Below are 24432 nucleotides of genomic sequence, written 5' to 3' on the forward strand. Positions count from 1 at the left end.
TGGAGGGCGTGTCTTTTGTAAAAGTGTAAACGAAAGGTCGAGTAGCACTGGAGCATGATCAGATACCACTATCGTTGAGTATTCTATGTTATCGACAACAGGAAGAAAATAGTTATCAATGTAAAAGTAATCAATTCTTGAGAATGTTTTATGGACCTGAGAGTAAAAAGAAAATTCTTTTTTATCAGGATAGAGAAAGCGCCAGGGATCCAAACCTCCTATTTGATCCATAAACGTTGAAATTGCTTTGGCAACTTTAGAAGGGGAGACCTGCCGTGGGCAGGATTTGTCTAGCAAAGGGTTTATAGTACAGTTAAGGTCGCCTCCTAAGATTAAGTGGTGGGAAGTTAAGTCTGGTAAAAGTGAGGTTACTTTCCTAATAAATGCCTCATCATCCCAATTGGGTGCATAGAGATTAACAAGAACAACAGGTACATTAATAAGGGAGCCTGAGACTATAACAAACCGGCCTTGGTGGTCAGCTATGACGTTTGTTGGGTAAAACTGTATTTTTTTATGTATCAAAATCGCTGTACCCCTTGCTTTGCTACTAAAATTGGAGTGAAAACTTTGGCCAACCCATGAAGCCTTTAACCTATGGTGATCCTTAGCAATCAAATGCGTCTCCTGTAAAAAAGCAATTTCTGTTTTAAGATGTTTTAAGTGAGAAAATACTCTACCCCTTTTTACTGGGCCATTGATCCCTTTAACATTCCAAGAGACAAATCTCAGACAAGACACCCCTTTTTTTGTAGTATTAGCCATAAACAAATTTGTAAGTATATGGAAGGAGAAAACACTGCTTTGTAGAAGGACGTAGTGTTACAAACGTACAAACAAAAATATAAATAAAAGCAAATCTGTAGGATCCCCCACCCCAGTACCCCAAAACAAAAACCCTTAGAACAGGGAACAAATAAACACACCAAGACCTCCCTAAGCTTGTCCTAAGAACGAGAACTAGCAGCGGGACTCCATAGACTCTGTTACTTCCATGTGACATAAATCTGTGAACTAAACACTCACCGAGCAGATAGGGCTCCTATATCTACAAGTGTGTCTACAATGTGCATATAGGCGCAAAATAAGAAGATATAGATGGGGGCAGTAATACACCCATATCAGCATTCAAATTACTAAGAAATAACCTAAGTAGCCCCTTGGAATTACATCTTGTCCATATCAAATAAAAAGAAAAAAAGAAAATAAAAATGTAGATTTACAATAAAAAAAGTTAGTCTAATAGCTTTCAGGGGGAAAGAGGAGAGGAGAAAAAAAAAAAAAATATTTCAATTACAGAACTGACTGATGTGGTGCCAGTGCCACATCATGTTATTCGGATGAATAATAGCTTGGATACAATAAAGTACAAAGTTTTACTGGCGCATCTGTTCCATACCTGATTGTTTATAAACGTCCAAACTTGACCGTGCACTGGGTCCAGATAAGGCCAGCATCCTCAATAGGACCACTAACCAGTGGGAGCAATACGCTCGTTGTAAAAGTCCTGGGCTTTTTGTGGAGAGTCAAAGTAAAAGTTCTCATTTCGGAACGAGACCTGGAGACGGGCAGGATGCAGCAGGCGGAATTTGATTCCTTTCACGTAGAGAGAGTGTTTGATGGCGTTGAATGCAGCCCGTTTTTTAGCCAGAGCAGCGCTGATGTCTGGATACACCCTCAGCTCGGAGCCGCGGTAATTCATCTTGTGTTGTCTGGCCCATCGGAGGACTTGCTCTTTCTCTTGGAAGCGGAGGAATTTGACGATGAAGGCTCTTGGTTTCCCCGCGCCGGCATCACCTGGTCTGGGGCCGAGGGAGCGGTGAGCTCTCTCTATCTCGGGAGGGCTGACGAAAACGTCGGGCCCCGTCACCGCCATCAGCAGGTTGGAAACAAACTTTGTCGGGTCTTGGTCTCTCTCGCTCCCTTCGGGTATGTTGATAATCCGCAAATTAGAGCGCCTGGACCGGTTCTCGAGGTCGTCCACTCGTTCCAGGAGCACCGTGTCTTGGGATTGCAAGGTCTTAACCGCGGCTTCCATCTCTGTGATTTTTTCGAAGTTTTCACTCACCACAACTTCAGTAGTAGTGAGGCGGTTGTTAAATGACGTCACCTGCTGACCTAGTGAATCCACTGACTGCTTCAGAGATTCAGTTGATTGTTGAATCAGGATAGCCATGTCAGCTTTGAAGCTATCAACATGTTGTACATATTTTTATTATATTTTTTGCTCCTAGACTTGCAATACTTGCTTTTTGTCTTTCTTTATACTGTATTTTCCTACTTACTATATTTATTGTCGTGCACCAAAACACCAAGACATATTCCTTGCATGTAAAACAATACAATCACCTTTTAAGTCTGAGTAAGACTTTATCAGGGTACAAATGTATCATTTAGGGACTGTGCTAAAATTATTAGGGACGGGGGGGGGGGGGGGGGGGGGGGGGGGGGTTAAGTACTTTTTTTTGAGCGGAGGGTAGTGTTACTTATCTGGGAGGTCAGGAAAACTCTTTTAAGTTTCAGCCTAGATTTACTTTTTATTTTCAGCTTTTTCTTGTGAAACTTTATTGTTAAATATCACTAAATCTGCTTTTGTGAGTGCCACAAGTATTAAAGTCGCTCGTTGGCTTCAAAATCCGCAGCCTGTTCCCACTTCAGGTTGTTACAGCCAGAAAGTTGGCCCGAGTAACTGCTAACTATTACAGCTTCCCAATGAACACCTCCAGACCGGGGCCTACGCAGCCTTTGAGAATGATGGAGACCAGTTACAATACCGAGGTCCTGATGGACAGATGCCAGTAGCTTAGTTGCTAAGGTAACCTGTAACCTTTGCTAATTTAGCTGTCGCTATGCAGTTAGCTTGTAGCCATGCAGCAGGAGCCTATTTGCTCACTCAGCCACGGAGTGTCAGGAGCCAAACCTGGCAGGAAAACCACCTCGGTACTGTATTCCCTATCGCTCTTGGCTACTGTAAACGCCAGTCAATATTTGTGAAAAGTTCCTCCCTAGTTGCCTGTTTTTAAAGGGAAACTATGCCAAAGCAAATAGCATTTCATGGGAACTTTCACCTTTTTCACTAGTTGTTTCCTATTTCCCTCCTTTCTTTTCATTTTGTTGCCACTTTTACTGTGGTTCTTTGGCGAAACATCTCACCAAACCTGAGTAGGTGCAGACTAAACAATTTGCTTCCCACTAAGGGGGCTGCATGGGTGTGGAAGGGTTCTTCCAATGTGTTTTATGGTCACAAATTCATGTTATCATTGTCTGGCACTGGGTAAGAAATCTATCGGGAAAAGTTTCCCAGTCAGGCTGGCAGCCTGGTACCATTTTTGTCTGTTTTTATGTCTCTATTATAAACTAAATGCATGAATAAACTCACGTTTTGTCCTGTGTTGTTGGAAGTTGCTACTGTGAGGAAAACAGAGCGATCCGCTTGTCTTTGCACATTTTTTTTTCTTATGATCACCATATTTTAAGCACAACTCTGTCACAGTCGTGTTCTTCACAGTTGTATTTATGTGACTGTATTGTCATCACAGAACACCAGAATTTCTTCGGCATGGACGATCGCCTCGGTCCAGTGGCCATCAGTTTCCGTCGAGAGGAGAAAGAAGGATCCAGCGGAGCTCAGTACAATTGCAGAATCATCTTTCGCACCACAGAGGTAAAACCTGCACTTTGAGCTCAGTGTGTGTACAATTGATCCGACTGGATGTGACAAATGCGAATCTTCTCCTCAGCTGAAGACGCTGCGAGGTTCCATCCTGGAGGAGTCAGTGCCTTCTGCCGCCCGTCACACGACCCCTAGGGGCTTGTCTCCCAAGAGGCTGCTGGAGTTCATCATGCCTGAGCTGAACCTGCACTGCCTTCGCTTGGCCTCAAACTCCCCGAAGGTCCGGGACACCCTGCTGAAGCTGGATGAACAGGGGGTGAGTACGTCTGCTGACAGTGAAGACTGCAGCATGCGTCAGACAGAAAGCTTTTGAGGCCATCGGATAGATACAATGAAAAACTATTTTTTTTACCAAGGTCAGACTACAGTGTCTGAATCTGAAGTCCACACCCGCTGACTTTTTTAGTACGTATTATACTGTATATCTGTTTTATTGAGAGTAATTGCCATTTTCTGTCTTCTGCTCTAATTTTTATTGTTATATCCCAAATTGTTCATGTAGTTGTTTACAGAAAGAAATCGGTTTTAATTTGAAATTCTGTTTTTTTTATTAATCATTAATTTGTCCATCGTTTTTTCAATTAATAATTTAAAAAGATAGCACAATGACAGTTGTTTGTAATATGTTCTCAGAGCCCAGAGTGTTGCTGAATTTGTCTGACAAATACTCAGAAAGAATAAAAACCTAGATTAAACTAAAGCATGCAAATATTCAGGTCTGAGACACTGCAGCCGAAAACATCATTGATTAACTCATGTTGATCGCGTGGTGATTTTCTGATCATGTATCACATGAACGGAAACCTTACTTTCATGACCCCTTGCAAAATTAAGGAGGGACATCAGACATGATTACATCCAACGTGTTTCACTTCGAAGCTTAAATGAATGTCTTTCAGATGTGCTTTGATAGTTTTGAATAATTTTATGCTTTTCTTAGTGTATCGTGTAACATTCCCATACAGTAAGGTTAGCTAGGAAGTGGTTGATTGCTATCATTAGCTGTTGTCTAATGAAAGCTAATGGGTTGTCAACTAAATTCGAGCCTCCCAGCCTGAGCATGATGTCAGAGGGAAATGGTCTCTGTGTGAATACGGTCTACAAGGTTTGATTTGGCCCGCAGGATGTTTCTAGCGTAATAAATCATTCAAAATAAAATTTAAAAATCACTGTTCATTCATTTTTCGCAAACTAAAATGCTCTTTTGATATGTAAGATAACAAATGATTGAGCATTTTTCATAATGTGAGCACGTGGGGGACACAGGAAGTCAGTCAATTAAGGGAACTTGGGCTCTTACCATCTTGCATTTCAACAATACAATAGGTGTTGTTTTTTGGCCCGTGGGTCAACATTAAGGCCCTCAAGTGAAAAGGTTAACTCCTTCGACAAAATCAACCTTTTAGTGCTGTAAAGTAAGATGTCAAATGATCAGGAAACCATTTAATATAGATGAAAAGTCCTGGCAGTTTAAATGAAAGGATGGTATAAATATGCATATGTAACAGCCTAAACTCTGTGATTCTCTGTCTTCTAATGCAGCTGAATTTCCAGCGAAAGGTCGGGGTGATGTATTGCCGGGCCGGGCAGAGCTCAGAGGAGGACATGTACAACAACGAGAGCTCGGGGCCAGCATTCGAGGAGTTTCTGGATCTGCTGGGGGAGCGTGTGCGCCTCAAGGGCTGGGAGAAATACCGAGCTCAGCTGGACAACAAGAGTGAGCTGAAAACACACACCACACCCCCCATCCATCGGCTGGATCTCACCTTGTCGCAGTACCATTATCCAAAGGGCATCAGTGCAGCACTGAAAGCCTAAGATAACTGCTATCTGGCCACATGTAATCTGAGTAATGCCTGCAAAATAGCATAGTCACTGCTGATTATCTTGGAGCTGTTTTCCCCTCAGTGAGCAGCAAAGAACCGCTTTGAATGTGACAGTTTGAGTTTAGTCTTTCATTCAGAGACGTTGACTGATTTTGCTAAATCTCTTTATGTGATGTGTGTGTGTGTGTGTGTGTGTGTGTGTGTGTGTGTGTGTGTGTTTCTGTGTGTTTCTGTGTGCTTGTGTAGCGGACTCAACGGGGACACATTCCCTCTACACGCGCTACCAGGACTATGAGATTATGTTTCATGTGTCCACCATGCTGCCCTACACAGCCAACAACACACAACAGGTAAAATAAACAGAGATATGACACACAATTTCCATTTCCTGCCTTTTGTTTTGCAGCTGCATTTTTTCCAATACCAGGTTAATCTCCTGGAGTTCTCCCACTGACAGTTTTCTCAGATGTTTCACCTCTCTTCTTAAAGAAATTGCATCAGTCTCGGTACAACCTTCATTACCCATCTCTGTTCAGACGGTCATGCTTTGGTAAATGCTTTAGAAAAAGCCTCTGTACTCGGCAACAAGCATGACATAAAAATCCTGCCCCCCAGTGTTCACTCCCACCATGAAGGTATTCACTGTCGCCTCTCAGGCAGCCTTCCTGTTCAGCTGACTGTCAGCTCTTTATGTGCAGGCTGTGGTTTAAGCCTGTTCGCCGTCACTTCAAAGAGACTGGACATGACGTACTATTATATTACACTATGTAGATTAGAGGTTTAACAAAGCCCTACTTCCTTAAACTGTTTAGTGGCATGTTTTTTCTGACTTTATTCAGTGTTACAATCTAGTTTCAGTTCTATTAACGAATTCAAAAGAGAAAGTATTGGCTTTAAAGTCCTAAAACATTTTAAAAGTGCTAAATCAGTGATTTTGAAGATACAAGACTCATACTGTACATTATTTTTTGAGTATTAAGTGAGTAAACCGATAGAAACAGGATGGTCATGCCACAGATGGACTACTGAATGGGCTGACTGGTTGCGAAAGTCAATTAATGACTACAAAGAGGCACAAAACAACTACAGAGAAACAAAACTACCTCAAAGAGACATACATTTACCGCAAGAAGACAAGAAATGACTACGAGAGACATGAAACTACCAAATAGAGACACAAAAGTACCGCAAAAGTAACATCCCACACAACTACAAAGGGACACAAAAGTAGTGACAAGAAAGGGTGACAAAATAGTTGGGGGGGCCTTTAAATGTCTGTGGCCAGGGGACCGTTGTCTCACGATCCGTCCGTGGGTCATGCCAAGCAAGGCTACTTAAGAAAATACTTATTTTATTTTACTTAGCTTTAAGTAAATACATTTACTCAACAAATGTTTGCTTGAACTACATACAGTCAATAATGTAGTTGACGTTCTAGCTGTTTTTAAAACCTCTCTTGTATTTCTTTAGATATAAATCCAGTCAGATTGCTGCAGTGAGATACGTCTCGTCTTAGTTTACCATGATGACTCTGGCCTGCTTGTTTAACACGTCTCTCTGTGTGTCTGTTTTGCTCCATCAGTTGCTGAGGAAGCGACACATCGGTAACGACATCGTGACAATCGTGTTCCAGGAGCCAGGCGCCCTGCCCTTCACTCCAAAGTCCATCCGCTCCCATTTCCAACATGTCTTCATCATCGTCCAGGTTCACGAGCCCTGCACTGACAAAACCTATTACAGGTCTGACTTCCTGCTGCACTCTTTTCAGAATTAATGCATCTTTCTACCCCCGAAAAAAAAATCATTTTACAGGCTGAAATCTCTTATGAGAACAGATTACTCACCAGCTAGTGGGTGCTTTGTATCATAGGAAGTGTAATCAATATAAAGATGGGTGTATATCTATATATAGGAGAAAATCTAAATCTGTACACCTCTGCATTGGATTCAATGTCAGTGGTTGTCTTTCTGGAGAAACACTGGAGCTCTGAAAACAAGACGTAGATCGAATGTCTCTGCGGTATTCTCTCTCTTACGCTGTCATTCCTTTTTTTCCTCTCTCCCTCTCAGGGTGGCTGTGACACGCTCTAAAGACATCCCATTATTTGGCCCACTGTTCCCTAAGGGCGCACGCTTCCCTCGCTCGCTTGCCTTCAGAGACTTCCTCCTGGCGAAGGCAGTGAATGCAGAAAACGCCGCCGAGAAGTCAGAGAAGTTCCGCTCCATGGCCACCCGCACACGACAGGAATACCTAAAGGACCTGGCCGAAAACTACGTGACCACCACTCCCATCGACTCCTCCACCAAGTTCCCACTGCTCTCTCTGGGAGGCAAGCGCAAAGACAAGCTGAAGGGCGCCAAAGGGGCGGAGCTGCACAGCGCTGGAGCACTGGTGTGGGCTGTGATGGTCAACGGCGGAGATGATGGGGAGGCGGGAGAGCTCAGACTCCCCTGTCTGCTGGGGGTGTCGGCGGAGTCGGTGGTGCTCATTGAGAGGTGCACACGCAGGGTGGTGTTTAACTGCTCCTGCAGAGATGTCATCGGCTGGAAGGCGGTGACGGAGACTAAGGAGGGGGGGCCCTGCTTGGACATCTTCTATGAGCGCGGGGAGTCAGTGTCAATCAGTGTGATGGAGAGCCAGGCAGAGGATATACGAGAGGTGGTGCAGAGGCTAGAGGTGGGTGATTGTGTCCAGATTTGAAATTTGTCAGAGTGGTCGCTTTGCATCTTTCTGATTCATTCATGTCCTCACCTGCAGCTGGTCACCCGAGGCTGTGAGGCTTTTGAGGTCACCCCCCTGCGCGACGGAGTCGGCCAGCCCGGCTTCCTGATGAACGAGGAGGGCTTTGTGACGGAGCTGCAGCGCTTCTGCTACGCAGAGAGCGGAGGCCTGCAGCTGTGGGCTCGTGTGGTGCGGCTGTGCGGACACTCGCTGGTTCACCTGAGCCCCGAGGAGAGGACCAGGCTGCTCCGCACTGCGCACAAGATCCACATCACTGTCATCCCACCGGACGAGAACGGCAAGCCTCGCAGGTGGGTGAGGCTGCAGAGAGGAGGAGGAGGAGGGAGCACTAACGAGGGCATGTTTGGATCAACAGACGCGGAGTGAGACCGGAGAAGGGGCTCATGGGTATAAAGCGTGCTCCAAAAGGGGAAGAGTAGTCCCAGTGAGGGGGTGAGAGTGAGGTTGACGGTAAATAAGAAGGAGGGGGTTAGTGGGACAAGAGAGGTGCTACTCTGCTGCTGATGACGGCCCACTGTCAGTGTCACACCAGCTGGCTAACAGCCAATCAATCCCTCTAATGATCTCTAATCACTCTGACACAGTGTTACCACTCAGCTGAAGTCAGAGGGCAGATGTGGACACAATAAAGGAAAAATAACATTAAACTGGAGCTCTTAACTTTAGATCAACACTTCCAAGCTGGCAGCAGAAGCATCCTCAGAGAACCCCAAACTAGTTTATTTATATTCCACTTCTGAAATGCTTGTTCTCTGACAACAAAGCACAAATAGTCACAAAGATGTCATAATTCCTCACAGGAAGAAGAGGCTTGGCGATTTCAAAGGAATATAATAGAAGCGTAGACATATATAGCCTTTTTTTTCTCATCTCGTCTTTGTTTTTGTCTTCTAGATTAATTTATGACTCATCAGCGCAGTGAAAAGCTAGACACAAACGATGGTTTTCTTCTTTCTGAGTATGTTGTTGTTTCGTGCTCTGCAGAAGTTTCTCCGAGCTCTACCAGAAAGCCATCAAGGATGCAGAGTGCAAGCCCGGCGAGGATCAGTCTGGAGAGGCCTGGGTGCTGGACGAGAGGGAAGAAGAAGAAGAGGAAGAGGAGGAGGAGAAAGAGGAAGAGGAAGAGCAGAAGCTGAAGGCGGATGGGGTCAGTGAAGCGGACATAATGGAGGTGCAGGTGGAGGCCGAAGAGGGCGAGGCGCAGCCGTGTGATAAAGGGCAAAGCGAGAGAAGTCTCGGCTCGCTCCTCACGCCGCCCAGCTTACCGCTGCTACGGGCCACTTCTCTGCAGGACCAGCCAGCCAATCAAAGCCAGGACGGCAGCGGCCCACAGCTCACACGCAGCTGCTCTTTGGAGAGACGGCCATCCTTCACGGACACATGTGATGGTGATGGGTGAGTGTACTATACTACTACAGGCATCATAGAGACAAAAAAATTCTGCTTTGCGAGACATCATAATCGTTCTCGCTACATCTACAAAGTGGGAGAGCAGCAGGTAAAAAGAGCTCTTACATCATCCAACATGGCTGAAAATATCCTCAAATTGGAGCTGACTCATCACAATTTAATCTCTGAGTCAGTGCGTCACTTTTCCTGCAAAGGACGAGGCACAGAGAAAGGACACTAAGCAGTGTGTCACGCTGCGTCACTGAAGTGTGTCAACTTAATGCAAAAGTTTCACATTAGAAAATTCATTCAGATGTTCCTTTTTCAATTTGAATCATTTTATTTTTCAAACTCCAGACCCTTTACTCAAGTAAAAGTACTAATACCACACTGTAAAAGTACTCTATTACACATAAAAAATATGTAAGTATAATCAGGAAAATGTACTTAAAATGTTGAAAGTAAAAGTAATGAATGCAGAAATGCCCCATGTGATTATTATACTTTTATGTATAACACCATTAAATTATTAATACTTATACTCATACAATACAAAATACATTGTACAGTTGTTGAGTTGGAGCTAATTTGCAACAAATTATTTTCCAAATGAATTAATCTCCCGATTATTTTCTTGATTGTTTGGTTTATAATATGTCAGAAAATAGTATCACAATGTTGGACTTATAGTCCAAAAGTTTTAATAATTTTAAATTAATTAATAATTAATAAAATGATTACAAGGAATAGCAGCAAATCCATTTGAGGAGCTGGAACAATGAAATGGTTTTGGCATGAAAATGTACTTTTATGACAATTATCAAAAAAGCTGCCAATCAACTAATCTCGTTTGCTTTACATGTATATGTTGTTAGTCACAGTAGTTTAAGCTGTCAAATATGATCACGATATCAGATTATCACCGGACGATTATCATGTCGAAAAGAATTCACAATAACAATATTATGTGTATTATTAACACAATAGAAATATTAAATTTTTTGAATATCACAGTTATTGCACCGCTTATTGCCGACACCCCTACTGTCAAACTAAAGTACAATATTTCCTTCTGACTTATAGTGGAGTAGAAGCATAAAGTAGTGTGTAAAGTAAAGACTCAAGTGCAAGTACCTCAAATTTGTATTAAAGTGCAGTACTTGAGTCAATGTACATTATATTCCACCTCTGCATGTAACTAATTGGATGATTGCACAGTAGATCTTAAAGGGTTTACAGGTCTTGGGAAGTACTACTGCACATATATATATATATAACATTATATTATTGTATTTGTGGCTCGAGAGGAAGCTGCATGTAATCTGATAAAATCCTCCAGTGATGTCATTAAGTTGCTTTGTGGGAAATGTAGTAATATCTCTGGTTCTGCTGTATCCATTCTGATCACTTGTCTTTGAACTGTCCATAATGAGTCCAACAGTTTTATAGAAGTGCAATATTAGACCAGTGGAATGCTTTTTAAAACCTGGCGCCTACATTACCCAAGATGCAACATGCCACTGAGTGACATCACAAGAGGTACTTTCCAAGACCTGTAAACACACTTTAATGTGTAAAATTGTTAAGTAACCCTTTAAGTATGACAAGTTGAAAGTTTTTGTCTTCTTCTTCTTCAGACCTTAGTCGCTGACAGCAAGTCAAATAAATGACAACAACAAAGCATTTGTTTCCGTTTAACAATCACTTATATGATGGTTCGCACTCTGCAATATTCCCTGATCCTCTCGAGGTCCTCATCTGAGAGTCACAAGAATGTTTGCCAAGTGTTAAACTGCAAGGAAAAAGAGAAACACAGCAGGACATGTATGTATTTGCCTGACAAATTATTTGATTATTTAACACACTGCCTGGTCGTCCTTCCCCTGAGAACTCCAAAAAGCAGCTTGAAGAGGAGATTGTAAAGGAAATATTCATGAGGATGATATTAAACTCTGCTGCTCACCGAAATGAATTTGACTGTTTTTCATTGTCATGCGAAGCAGAACCGAGCAATTTGACCAAAACCGCATCAGATATGATCTTTGTGATGGATGATTTTGTGAGGGCAGGATAGCAAACATCAATCAGGCCAAAATCTAAGCCGTCCTGCAGATTACTTGTTTAAGTAATCCAGTTCCTGTTTTGACCTCTGGATTGGATAAAAAAAAATGTCAGGGAGCATCAACAGCATATTTGCTTTGTGTTTTTTTTTTTCCCATCAGGCATGTGTACGACAACGTGGGGCTGAAGGGGGAACGCCACATCTACGAGAACGTCGGTGAGCTGAAGGATGCCACACCTGATCTGATCCTGGCCGTCAAACCCAAGGTTCCCCTGGAGGACGAACAGGTGACAGGCTGAGACGAGAGGATATCTGATTGGTTTCTCTGCAGCGCTCTGTTCTCCTCTCTGACAGTGTCGTTTCCCCTCTGTCTCTGTGTCTTCAGTTCATGGCCGCTGAGTTCGGCGATGACAAAGCTTCGGCGAGTGACTCGTCTTCTCGGCTGTCGTGCGTGGACCGAGCTGAGAGGAATTCACGAGCCCTGAGTCTTCATAACTCCATCACCAAGAGTAAGGACATCAATTTTCCTACATATCATGCTATATAATTGTAATAATGAGAGTTGAGAGGGGTGTGATTGACCGAAAAAGATTTGTTTTATGAGTTATATATATGAAATGAAAGCTGTTGTTGAGCTCGTTCTACAGCCAAAAGGGCACATTTGAATTTTAAACCAATTATTGATCAAAAACCAAGAGAAGTGACACTTGAAACTATTTGCAGTCCAAAGGACATAAATGCACTTACATATATTAAAAGTATTCTTTTCAATAAATGTCCAAATATTGACTTAAATTTAGGACAAATTATGGTCATTTTTTTGTTTTGAATTTCCTATAAAGTTGGTCAAATGTCACTTATGACCCTCTGGTTCTTACCCCTCAATATATATATATTTTAAATACTTTAAATTGAAAAAAGGAATGGAAGCTGCATGTAAAATAAAGAAATAAATGTTTGAAAATGAATTGAGGGACAAAGAGCACGCAGAGATGTTATGACCCTGATCATGGACTCAAAACAAAGCTCCCCCTCTCAGACACAACAGCTGACACGATTGCTCCAGCGATGCCAAAATGGAACAATTACACATGTTTTGCAAATCATCCCTGCCTGATTTAATTCCTTTTCCACAGATTTTTTCTGCCTTAAACCCCTCTCTTCATTATCCTCTCTCTCCTCCCCGCTGCATCCCCTTTGTCCCTCCTCTTTCATCCGCACTGCCCCCTATTCCGCTAATCTAATATCACCCCTGCTCTGCTGCCACCCCCTGCCAGGGCGGGGATAAAAGGGGGACAGATGGGTAGTGGGAGGGGTGGAGTTTTTTAGGCAGCCCCAAAATCAAGGAGCCCCTCTTACACCATCTGCTCTGCCTCCGCCGAGACTATGAGACTCATCATTTAAGCGCCGTAAGAGCACACTTGCTCATCCTCTCGTCAAATTCTTCTGATTTTTGTGGGGGCGGCCTCTGAAGCCCCTGATTGTTTTATGTTGTGTGCTTTCACAGGAAGTCTGCAGGTCGTTAAAGTGTACCACAACTTTTGAACCTAAAAGATGAAATTCAAGGACTTGATAGATCTTAAAAAGGAAGGATTATAGCGTCTTTTGTTAGATTATTGCCTTTATTACACAGGTTGATTGCTAAGAAGCAGACAGGAAATGGGGAGAGAGAGAGAGAAATGGTCCCCAGCTGGAATTGAACCAGCAACATTGTTATTTGTTGTGTATAGTAAACAATCAGCTATGAAGGCACAAATGTCATCATTTTAAAATCAATTTTTTAGATGTTTTTTTTAAATCTGCATGCAATCATTTACCAAAACTTTGTTATTCAAATGAAATTTAGCACATTTTTACTTTCATCTACTGTTTTCATCTTAACTTCTTCAAAAAGACCTTACAAAGTCAAAAACATAATTGTATGAAACCTACAGTCATAAATAATAATGTGTCCTCCTTGTCCCTCTGTTCTGCTCCTGAATCTGACCAGCATTAACACAGCAGCACCCCCCAGTGGTGACTCTCTGTTATTGTAGAACGGCTGCTCGAATGTCTGCAGTCCCGCTGTTCTGCTGTATTATTTTCCCTGCTATGATATATTTGCTACACCGAGACATGTTTAATAAGAAAACAATCTTCAATCTTAAATCTTCCCTCAGTTCTCTCAGAGACGACAGACTCTACTGAGGAGGAGTGGCAGTCCATCGCTGACCTGGCCACAGCCTGCCGCAGCATCCTGGAGGCTTTGTCACGAGAGGGTGAGACACTATTTATAGATCCATACCTCTTTCACTGTTTAAGTGTCAAACAATAAAACAAGCTGCCTTAGCTGTTAGCACAATCAGAAATATCAAATGAGATTTGGACCTAAGCACAAAGATACTCTTATTTAATTAATCAAAAAGTTTTAATGTAGGCTGTTTAAGCAGAGTTCAACATTAATCCCATTGAAGTAACACTTACTACGATAAAATATTAACTTTTACGATCGGTCTGCCTTCCTGTTGTTGGCACTTTTCACCAAATTAAGTTCCTTGGAATGTGTCTGTAGCTAGTAAAGCACAAAAAAGTTGAAATTCTGTCTAAATAACTTAAATAACTTTGTCAAAGGTTATATGCCGAATAAACAAGAATTACCGGCTCACAAATGATCATTTTTTACCACTGATGAGGAAAGAAATATAAAATTCGGATAATTTTAAAAGGCATTTGTCTTGGTGGGCTCCCCATTGAACAGAGCCAGCCAAATTCCATTCAAAAAACTGGCACTTTAAAGGTGACTGTGGCTTGTTGGCGGACAAATTGGACACATCACAGCTGGTGGAACCATTATTGTGCATGTGAAAACAGTTATATTAAATGCTTTCTAATCGAATCGCTTATGAAACAGTTAAGTTGTGATCTCTAATAAGAATGATTTCAGTCATGTTGAAGAAATACTGTCTGTGTAACTGCAGCTACTGATGCCTTTGTGACTGGATGGGAATACATTTCTGCAGCCTGGTTCTAAAAGTCCTGTAATGCTCACATATCCAAATCATTTTGGCCATATGATGTATAGTACATTTCCCACTTTTGCCTCCCTCATCTTTACTGTTGATTATTATATGTAAAGATATTTTAAATGCCAATAATGTGGATAATGTTCCCTACCACAGACCGTAAAGCCGGAGACCCCTCCCAAGCCGGAGACCAGACAGATAGCAAGCTGAAAGACTCAAAGGACAGGTGGGTTGCTCTACAGTTCATACAGACAGTTCAGTATCACTGCAGTTAGTCTCTTGGTTTTCCTTTTGTCTTTATTCTTCATCTTCTCCTTTATCCTCTCTCAAATATTCAGACTTTATCGGCCAAATACCACTGTTTGACTCAGTGCAATGGCTTCTCTCCCCCATAAAGAGAGCCCTCTCGCTGACTCAGTGGTGCACTTATGTGCATGCAGACACAGATGCTCACACACACACACACACACACACACACACACACACACACACACACACAGCATGTCTGACTCACTGTCATTGTCATCAACTCCCACTCCAATCCATTTTGTTTTACTTTTATACTTTCCCAGCTCCTCGGTGCTCCTTGGTCGCCTTGTTTTCTCTCCTCCACGCAGTGTGTGATCATACAATGTGATGTAAAGCGCTTTGAGTAGTCGCTAAGACTAGAAAAGGTGCTACATAAGTAGAGTCCATTTACCATTTACCATTACAAAGTCCAAAGAAGTGTTGGCGAAAAGCAAAACAGAAAATGAGTCAATAAGAAAACAAGCAAACACCGACGTAAAGCTTCTCTGCAGTCCAAGTCCCTCATGTTTACAGGAGCAGTTCATGTCCACCCACGTACTGTAGAGGTCAGCATTGATGACTGTTTCACCATTACAGTTTGGCTCCATCTGGCATGTAAAAAGCTGTAAAAAGACACCAGTACAGTATTCTCCATATACCATACTTCTTCTTCATCTTCTTCTGTCTGTGAAACAAGATACTAACAAGAGGTTAGTATCTAGCACAAATAAATATTTCTTATGTTCAAAATTCAGAGAAATTTAGATGAGCAAACGCTGTCCACAAATACAGTTTGCACTCGACATGTGGAGACTCATGAGACACAGTGTTCAGACAAAGGGGGAATACAGTGCTGCAAAATAAAATGATGAATATGAAAATGAGCATAATGTGACTCCTTTAAACAAAGAAAAGATCAAATATACCAAATTTATCAAACTTAAAAATACAACACTAGGTCATTTTCACAATATCATGTTCTTTCCTTTGAAGTCATTGTCAGGCTTTTCACGTCACCTGGAGACGGCTTTGTGCACCGCTCTGTCGGGCGTCGTCATTATGTATAACTGCGGTCAGACGAAATGCATCATGGGATGACCGTACTCGCTCAGAATGGGTCTGCGTGTCAGCAGTAGCAATTACTGTAAATTGATCTCTGAGTATTACAGGTTTCATTAAAGGTGGCAAGGACGATGTTCGCTCTGTATGAGATGAAGGGAGGTGTTGCAGCAGTGAAGACATTCACCCTGTTGATGATTTGGTTTCCATTTATTTGTTTTCTGCAAAAATTCTGTAATTGCTGTTGACGAGTGTCACTGCATCTCTTTGTTGCAGTGACTCTCCAGGCCACCTAGAAGAGAAGGTATCGCAGCTGGAAGCCATGCTGAGGAAGCTGCAGGATGACCTGCAAAAGGTGCTTTGACTTTCATGAATGTTTTTCTCTGTAATGTTTTCAGTGAGCTCAACGGGAGTGTCAGCAGGTAGGAGAAAGTATTTAAAGCATCACAGCTTCTGTCGCTGGAGCGAGAGGATTTGTGTTTTCTGATGCTGCCTTTTGTTTACTTTAAATCCTCCTGTCCGTTCGGCCATTTCAAAGTCTCAGCTGACTCACTGAAGATACAAAAACACTCATTTATTTATTCATAACTCTGTTGTAAATTTGTACAGTGACATTTTCAGATTCTTTGACTATTCCAACATCATACTTATTTTAAAATGTATTTATTACAACTCCTTTGGTGTAAATATTTTCTAGCACTTTCCTCTTTCCACAAATCTGTGTTGCTTTGTTTATTTTTTTTTTTCATGTAGATGTCAAAGACTGCTGTATGTGATGAATTCAAAGGCTTCTTCTCCACCTCAGAAACAGCTGCTTGAAAAAAAGAGTTCTCAATACAAGGTCCACTTGTGCTTTCATTCAGCCTGTGGAGTCAGCAGACAGGTGGACCTTGTGTTGAGGATTTTTTTATAAATAGTGTTTGTGTCTGTGTGTGTACAAAATATTATATAAATATATTATTCCTCTCAATTGTATGGAACGTTTTCTATTTATTCTTTGATCGGGACTGCAACTATACTCGTTTCATTATTGTTCTTATCAACCAATCATTTGGTCCATGAACTCTCAAGAATAATGGTGACACCAATTTCAACAGAAAATTAATCAGCTACAGGTTTGATAACTGATTAATCGTCTGTCTTTAATGAAGTAAAAATGGGACATTCTTTGATTCTATCTTCTAAAATGTGAACATTTGCTGCTTTCCTCTTTTTTATATGTTGGTAAATTGAGTATCTTTGGGCTTTGAACTGTTGGTCGGACAGAACAAGCAATTTAAAGACGTCATCTTGGTAGCTGTGATTTTTCATTTTTTTTAAATGTAATAGTTAAGCAATTATTGAAAAATAATGAATAAGTCAATACTTGCAGCTCTATACCCATTACATATGTAGTAAGTTGCTTACTCAGTCTGACCAGCTGCTTTAAACCTCAAAGCATTGAGACAATGATGTCATTTAGAGCAGTGATTCCCAACCAGGGGTACTTGTGCCCAAGGGGCTACTTCTGTATTTGCCTCGGGGTACGTGGAGAGATTACAGAGTAGCTCAACTAATTAAAAAACATAGAATCTATTATTTGATTTAAAGGAGAACTATTATGCTTTTTGTTTTGTATCCTTCAGTGTGTTTTATAGGTTCTTGAAAGTTTAAAAGGTCCACACCAACAGAAGCTCATCTCTCCCACAGAAAACACTGCTCCTGAATGCCTCGTCAGTAGTCCCGCCTTTGATTCTGTGACTCTGTGACAACGACACGTCACAATGTCACACATTTGCATAATTCATGCCTAGCGGCTAGTTTGGCACGCAAGAATTGATTTAGCTCAGCTGCACTGATGTTGTTAGCAGTGCTGGCTCAGACATGTGTGAGCTGACCAATCGGAGGAGACTGTGTATTCGGGAGGGGGGCCTTAAAGAGATAGGAGCTAAAAACCGAGCGTTTTCAGACAGAGGGAGAATACAGTGCTGCTGCAGTGGACAGTTTGAGTAAACTGATGTGTTTTTTGAGCATTAAAGCATGTAAACCTATTCTAGTAGTAACCCAACATAAAATTATGAACCTGAAAATGCGCATAATATGTCTCCTTTAAAAAGTGCATAAGTTATAACTAACTAACTAAATTAATTTATGTGTTATTGCCATTAAGAGTGCATGAAAACTAGTTAGCAAGCAAGAGGATATGAAATAATTAACTAAAAGTAATTGATAAATAGTTGAAATGTGGTTGTAGCACAAATGCAAACTTGACCAAACTGACCTAAACATTCAGTCCAGTTATGAACTGTTGGGGTACGTCTTACAGAAAAGGTTGGGAATCACTCGTTTAGAATCTGAACTCATTTTCCATCAAAGAAAATGGTCCGTTCAGTCACTAATTGTGTCTTTTTCCTGCACTGCAGTGAGATGTGCCTCTCTACACTTCCTGTGTCGTTGTATTTCAAGCTCTGTGTTTATGTGTGCCCACTAGTTGCCTTAAAGCCACCGCTGTACCTGTCGCTCCCCTCCCGTTCCTGCCACAGCGATCTGAGCGACGGCTTTTGTTTTCTGTTGTGTGCCGATGTCTTTCAGGAGAAAGAGGACAAGGCGGTGCTGCAGGCCGAGGTGCAGAGCCTCCGGCAGAACAACCAGCGGCTGCAGGAGGAGTCGCAGAGCACGGTGGCTCGCCTCATCAAAGTCACTGAGCTGCTGTGCAACGTCAACAAGCCCTGTTAGCCTCTCCTCTCCTCTCCTCACCTCGCCTCGCCGCGGCACGCACAAACACACAAATCAGCAGAGGGAAAGATGCAAATCATGCAGCGTGCTTGTACGCTCAGTATACTTATTTTGTTTGTGCATATTTGCAAAAGCAGACACATACACACACACACACACACACACACACAAACACATCCTCTTCAAACTGTGTATCTCATTCCTGAATCCTGGACCTGCCAGTTGGTGAGGGAGTATGCAAATCAACTCATACAAAAGACATTCTCCACATCCCTTCATAGACTGACCAATGGGCAGCTCCCAGGCTGCTGCGTTGGCGTGCTATGCCAGAGTGCTTCTCTTGGTGTGTATGTTACAGTATGTGTGTGTGCCGCATGTGTGCGCGCGCGTGCCTCAGTGTGTGTGTGTGTGCATCTCTTACTGTACCTTGCTTCAAATACTTGACAAGCTGGGCTGAAATAGCACTTGCATAAAAAAAAGTGGCAATGAAGACTGAGAGACACTGTATAGCATGTTTGGTGGTGTCTTATCTGAAATGACCAAAAGTGTATATATATATCACCAATAATATATGTGAACAGTAGTATTGCTATCCTCTCTGCCGGACGTGTAGTTGCAATGTGTGAGTGTGTGTGCTCATAGTGTGGGAGGCCTCGCAACAAAAACACAAGAAAAAAAAAAGGGAACATGTCAATGACGAGCCTGCAGGCTGCCTTCTACTTCAAAACATGTAATGATGCTAAGTGACTGGCCTCAGGGCAGCGTCTGTTACATAAGGACATCACTCTCTGCCCTCATCACTTCTCAGTAGTACTGTATTTAAGACAGTTTGTAGGGAGAGGGAAAAAAAAACATAAATGAAAGGGACGTAAACTGGAAATGTCCCCTGAAAAAAAAAATGAACTAAGCATGCTTGTTCCTCCTGGAAGTACGTATGAAAACAATATTAAAGGGGTCGTACCTCTCCCGAAGACACAGACAATGGCAGGAAAAAGAAATGCTTCAGCTTCCTTCCATGATAGCCTGTAGCTGTTTTCTTCTAACCTCACTCTTGTAGCAGCCATACTGTAGAAGATCTCCTCCTGCTGGCCTGAACCACAAAATGCCAAACGGCAGCTTTTTCTTTTTCAGCTGGCAAAATAGCTTTAGGTGTCTGAATAAAACACCTTGAACTCATAGTGAAATACAGAATATTGTATTTAAAATATGTTTTGTGTTTTTGGCGGATGTCTACAGTGACTATTTTGGGGTAATTGTTTAGTATGGCTTCTGAGTGGTAGGTGAAATCTTACCGTTCCACCCCTGATGTGTGTTTGTGTATGTTTCTGTGTCGTTCTTGCACTTTCTTTTTTTTTTTTCATTTTTGTTTCTTATGTAAAATCAGCACTGGACAGGGCACATGCTGTACTTCATTTAGCCTCGCTCAACAGAAGAAGGTGGAGACGATCTCATCCCCCCCTCCTGGCACCACCTTCCTTACCTCACCTTTTTTTGTGTCCACTGCTGACGGCGCCAATAAACAAACAAACAAGCAAACAAACAAACAAACGTGTTTAGAGGAGTCGGACTGCTTCTCCTCAGTGCCAACGAAAAAGCCCAGGCAGCTCTCCTGAATCCCACCAAATTCAATCAAGCCGAACTGACTGAAAAAGGGATGCCAAACGTTCACCGGTCACTCAGACTCTCTTGTTTCTTGTACAGACTTCCTCTTGTAATTTTATTTTAGAGTCACTGTGAATACCTGGTACCAGCATATTAAGATATATACAGATTAAATTATGAATCTTTATCAGTATGTGAAGATACTGTATGTACAGTTCCATGTTACTTAGTGCATTGGGTTGTGTACGCCCTCCTTTTGCAGGATGATTATGCAGACAAAGTGTTAATATCCGCAGGCTCCTGTTTCACCTCCTGTGAGCCTCACGACTGAACAGGGAGACGTCCGTGTGAGAAGACCTGTTCAACTGTGTCTTGTATAGTTATTTAGATTGTAGGAGGTTGGTCAAGCATGAGAATGTGCCAAGCAACTTCCAAGCTCCCCCCCTCTCTGTATGTGTGTATGTATAAAAATGTAACTTATTAATCATGCAAATGTGGATTTTCTTGTAGCTGTTTAAACTGGAGGAAAAAAAATGTGAAATAGGGCAGAAAGGAAAGGTGGGCTTGGTTATAAATTTCTTTTGTAGAGAACCAACAATGATATGACAAAATACTATCTGCAAATCTTGCTTAATGTGACTCTTATTATCATTCTAGTGTTGAGCTATTTCAGCGATAGCTCGTACATATTTAATAAGGTCTTAAAACACCATTAGGTACGCCTTAATGAGTGAAACTCCTCTTTCAGAATGGATGGTCAAACTGGTCATACTGGTGTTACGTGAAGGCTTATTTCTCTGACTTTGTGCCTACCTGAAAATGTAATGTATGTTAACCCAGCATAGTGACCTCATTTCTTTGTCTTCGGTTGCACTTACTGAGGTTTTTTTATCGGCAGATGAAGGATTTTCTAAGAGACCGTCGCAACATCTGGTCTTTCATCCGCCTCACAGGGAAAAGTCATTGAGTAACACATGGTGCGAAGGAACAGATGATAATAATAGATGTGTGTTGTTGTTGTTGGTCTGAAGAATCACTGAAGCTCAGCGAGTACCACCGATTGTTCACGGACGCAAACCGACAAATATATGGTTTTTAAAAGCGAATTAAAAGGAAAAAGGTGCTTCAAATGTCTGATGATGCATTGAAATCGAGTTGAAGTTGATATGAATGTGTTGAATGGCGTATGCTTCCTCTTAGGGATGATTATTTTGGTATTTAAATATTTAAAAAAATAAATTGTCTCAGAAAATCCAACAGAGTATGTGAGAAAACAATCTGATTGTGACTGAATGACCTAAAAGGGACATACGGGGGAAAAAACTGCAATATATTGGGCATCACATGTAACTTATCTTGAATTGCAACAATCTCAGTCTGGTGACAAACACAGCTGATACACATGATGTGTCAACACAGTGATCCAAAGGCAGATAATGTTGAGGTATGTGTCTAAATGACTTTAGGATGTGATGGGATGATTATGGGAGGTGGTTTTCATTCTGTTGTAGTTTGTAGAGGATAAAAAATGGACAGGAAGGCCCAGCCAAAGCCAGATGATGGACAGCCTGGCCCTTCAAGAAATAGCAAAAACACCAGGGAAAAAACATTAGGACACAAAAAGGGGGCAGAAATATAAAAATATATTAAAAATAAACAAATGATGTAAAACAATTGCAAAAATTAAGAATATACAGAAAAAATGTGTAATTTATAAGCACAAATAAAACATTTTTTAAAAATATATTAATAAATATATAACTACAGAAAGAAAACAAGCACATTTGAAACTGCTTATAATTATTCTTTTGTATTTTGTTATTCTTTTCCTTAGACTTACTCATTTATTACTTCTCCTTATGTTTAGAATGTAATATATTTTATTTACTTATTGATTCTTTTATTTATTTCTCTTGATATTTCTATATTCACTTTCTTTTGTATGGCACTCTAATCACTCCATAACTACACCAGACAGCAGAGAGAACATAACGTTTTGATTGGTTGAACTGGTGTTTTCTATTTAAAGCACGGCAGCAGAGACGCTGCACAACATGAGATGTAAACATCAGTTAAATTAGAGAGTTATTAGTATTATTTTTTTCCACTTGCTTTATTTGAAACCATAGGCAGGAATAGAAAGAGTAGCAATTAGACCTTATTGTTAATTAACATAGGAGTATCCACCCCATTGGAGTCTATATATAAGCGGTGGTGAAGATCTAGAGATAACCTGAGAAGAGCTGGATGGATTTATCCAGAACCAGATTTTATGAGGATCTCCCATCCTGGACTGGACTCTGATGGACGCAGCAGGCGGGGGAGGTGAAAGCAGCCACGGAAGGAACAGTTTGAAGGTCTGACATAAGACGGAGGTCAGGGCCAAATCTGATTGTCTGAAAATAGTAGACAGTAAAAGTCAGTTGACAAGGTGGGATGAAAGCACGAGAAGTATGTATAAACAGTCTAACTCACACTATGGGAAGGTGTGTTCTCCTGGGGTCTTAAAACACAAGGCTTCTGCTGTAATTGAGCTAGCAAAAGGAGAAGTAGTATGCAAAATATTCTTCGTACATGGGCAAACACAGAAATGTTCTTGGTATAAAAGGGAAGGGCCACACTTGAGGTACTTTTAGAAATGATTTGATTTTGTTTTGGAGCTGCATCAGGGCAAAATACATCTCTAAACAGACTGAGGAAAGCAAATCGTGAATAAATAAATAATGAAAAAGTTAAATCTTCTCCTGATACAGCTGACTGCATTTACACCAAATCAATGGTTTTCTGCACCCAGAGTGCTGCAGGGTTCCTGTTATTTGCAGTTTGCACTTGTTCCAGGTGCAAATCAATCCCGCAGCTGAAATGAAACGCAGCAGCTTTGAGGAGCAGGATTATAAAAACACTCATCTCTTCACAATCAAACTGCTTCGTGTTCTAAATCTGATTTTTGAGGTTGATGCATGACGCACACACACACACACACAAAAAGAAACAAACATTTGAACTGTTTTTTAATTAAAAATGTATTTGCAGCCTAACGCTGCTCGAGAGCTGATAATATCTATCTGGACGCAGAAGAACATCACTGATTTGAACAAGATTTCAATTTAACTGTTGAGAATCAGGACGTCAAAAGCTCTGATTTAATCTCAACACTCTGACTTTCATATTTTATTGAAACACCGTCATCCAGAGCTACTGGTGACGACGATTATTATGTGTTCAGTGCAGTATGTGGACTGAACGAACATGTGTTGACACTGAATCGGTTCAACCTGTCTGACCATCACACTTGACAAACCTTTAGCGTCTCCAAGAAACAGACAGTTTAACTTCCTGTTTGTCTCTGAGATGAGCTGAGCAAGCAAAGCACGGTGACGAGCTCTGTCCCTGACCCTTCAGAGCTCCACAGTGATATCAGCTGCACGACACAGCTTTTGTTTGTCCAGATATTCTCTGTTATTTAACATCCTACAGGGAACTGAAAAAGGCTGACAGAGGAAACTGTAGAAACTCTTCAGTTTAATCTGGTTCATGCTGTCAGACCTTAATCACACAAACATGTTTGTTATTATGCTTTCTTACACCATTCACAGTGCTATAACTCTTATATAATAACTCCAGTGTTACAAAAAGTCATATTTGAGTAAAAGTAAAGCTATTGTGTTAAAAGATTACTTTGGTAAATGTGAAAGTCACACATATTTTTACATTTTAGCAGACACTTTTGTCCAAAGCAACTTACAGTAAATTCATACATACAATCATACACTGATGGCAGTGGCAACCAGCACATCATGAGCAGTTTGGGGTTCGGTATCTTGCCCAAGGACACTTTGACATGCAGACCAGGGGAATCGAACCAGTGACCTTCCGATAACAAGACACTGGCTCTACCCCTGAGCCACAGCCAACTGTATATTCACATGTATGTTAATACTTTTGGTCAGTAGATTGCAATATATCAATTTAAAAATGTGCTACTGAGGCTCTTATGCAGCATTTAATCTGCAAAGTAACTAGTAACTAAAGTTATCAAGTAAATGTAGTGGAGTAAAAAGTACAATATTTGC

The 24432-nt window shown here is 41.4% G+C and overlaps 1 protein-coding gene across 1 annotated transcript in view; it reads left to right on the forward strand.

Moving 5' to 3' along the window:
* sipa1 (signal-induced proliferation-associated 1) overlaps nt 1-20916 on the forward strand; it is a 43567-nt gene extending 22651 nt beyond the window's left edge. Inside the window, exons 3-16 of the mRNA XM_073479994.1 lie at nt 3540-3664; nt 3741-3929; nt 5216-5390; nt 5746-5849; nt 7082-7239; nt 7570-8176; nt 8258-8532; nt 9227-9637; nt 11854-11980; nt 12079-12202; nt 13853-13951; nt 14852-14921; nt 16319-16397; nt 18614-20916. Coding sequence (XP_073336095.1) covers nt 3540-3664; nt 3741-3929; nt 5216-5390; nt 5746-5849; nt 7082-7239; nt 7570-8176; nt 8258-8532; nt 9227-9637; nt 11854-11980; nt 12079-12202; nt 13853-13951; nt 14852-14921; nt 16319-16397; nt 18614-18757 — 2687 coding nt within the window. The 3' untranslated portion in view covers nt 18758-20916. The remainder of the gene's footprint in view (nt 1-3539; nt 3665-3740; nt 3930-5215; nt 5391-5745; nt 5850-7081; nt 7240-7569; nt 8177-8257; nt 8533-9226; nt 9638-11853; nt 11981-12078; nt 12203-13852; nt 13952-14851; nt 14922-16318; nt 16398-18613) is intronic.
* The last annotated feature ends 3516 nt before the right edge of the window (nt 20917-24432 follow it).

Source organism: Pagrus major, chromosome 13 (genome assembly GCF_040436345.1).
Source record: "Pagrus major chromosome 13, Pma_NU_1.0".
Taxonomy (NCBI): Eukaryota; Metazoa; Chordata; class Actinopteri; order Spariformes; family Sparidae; genus Pagrus; species Pagrus major.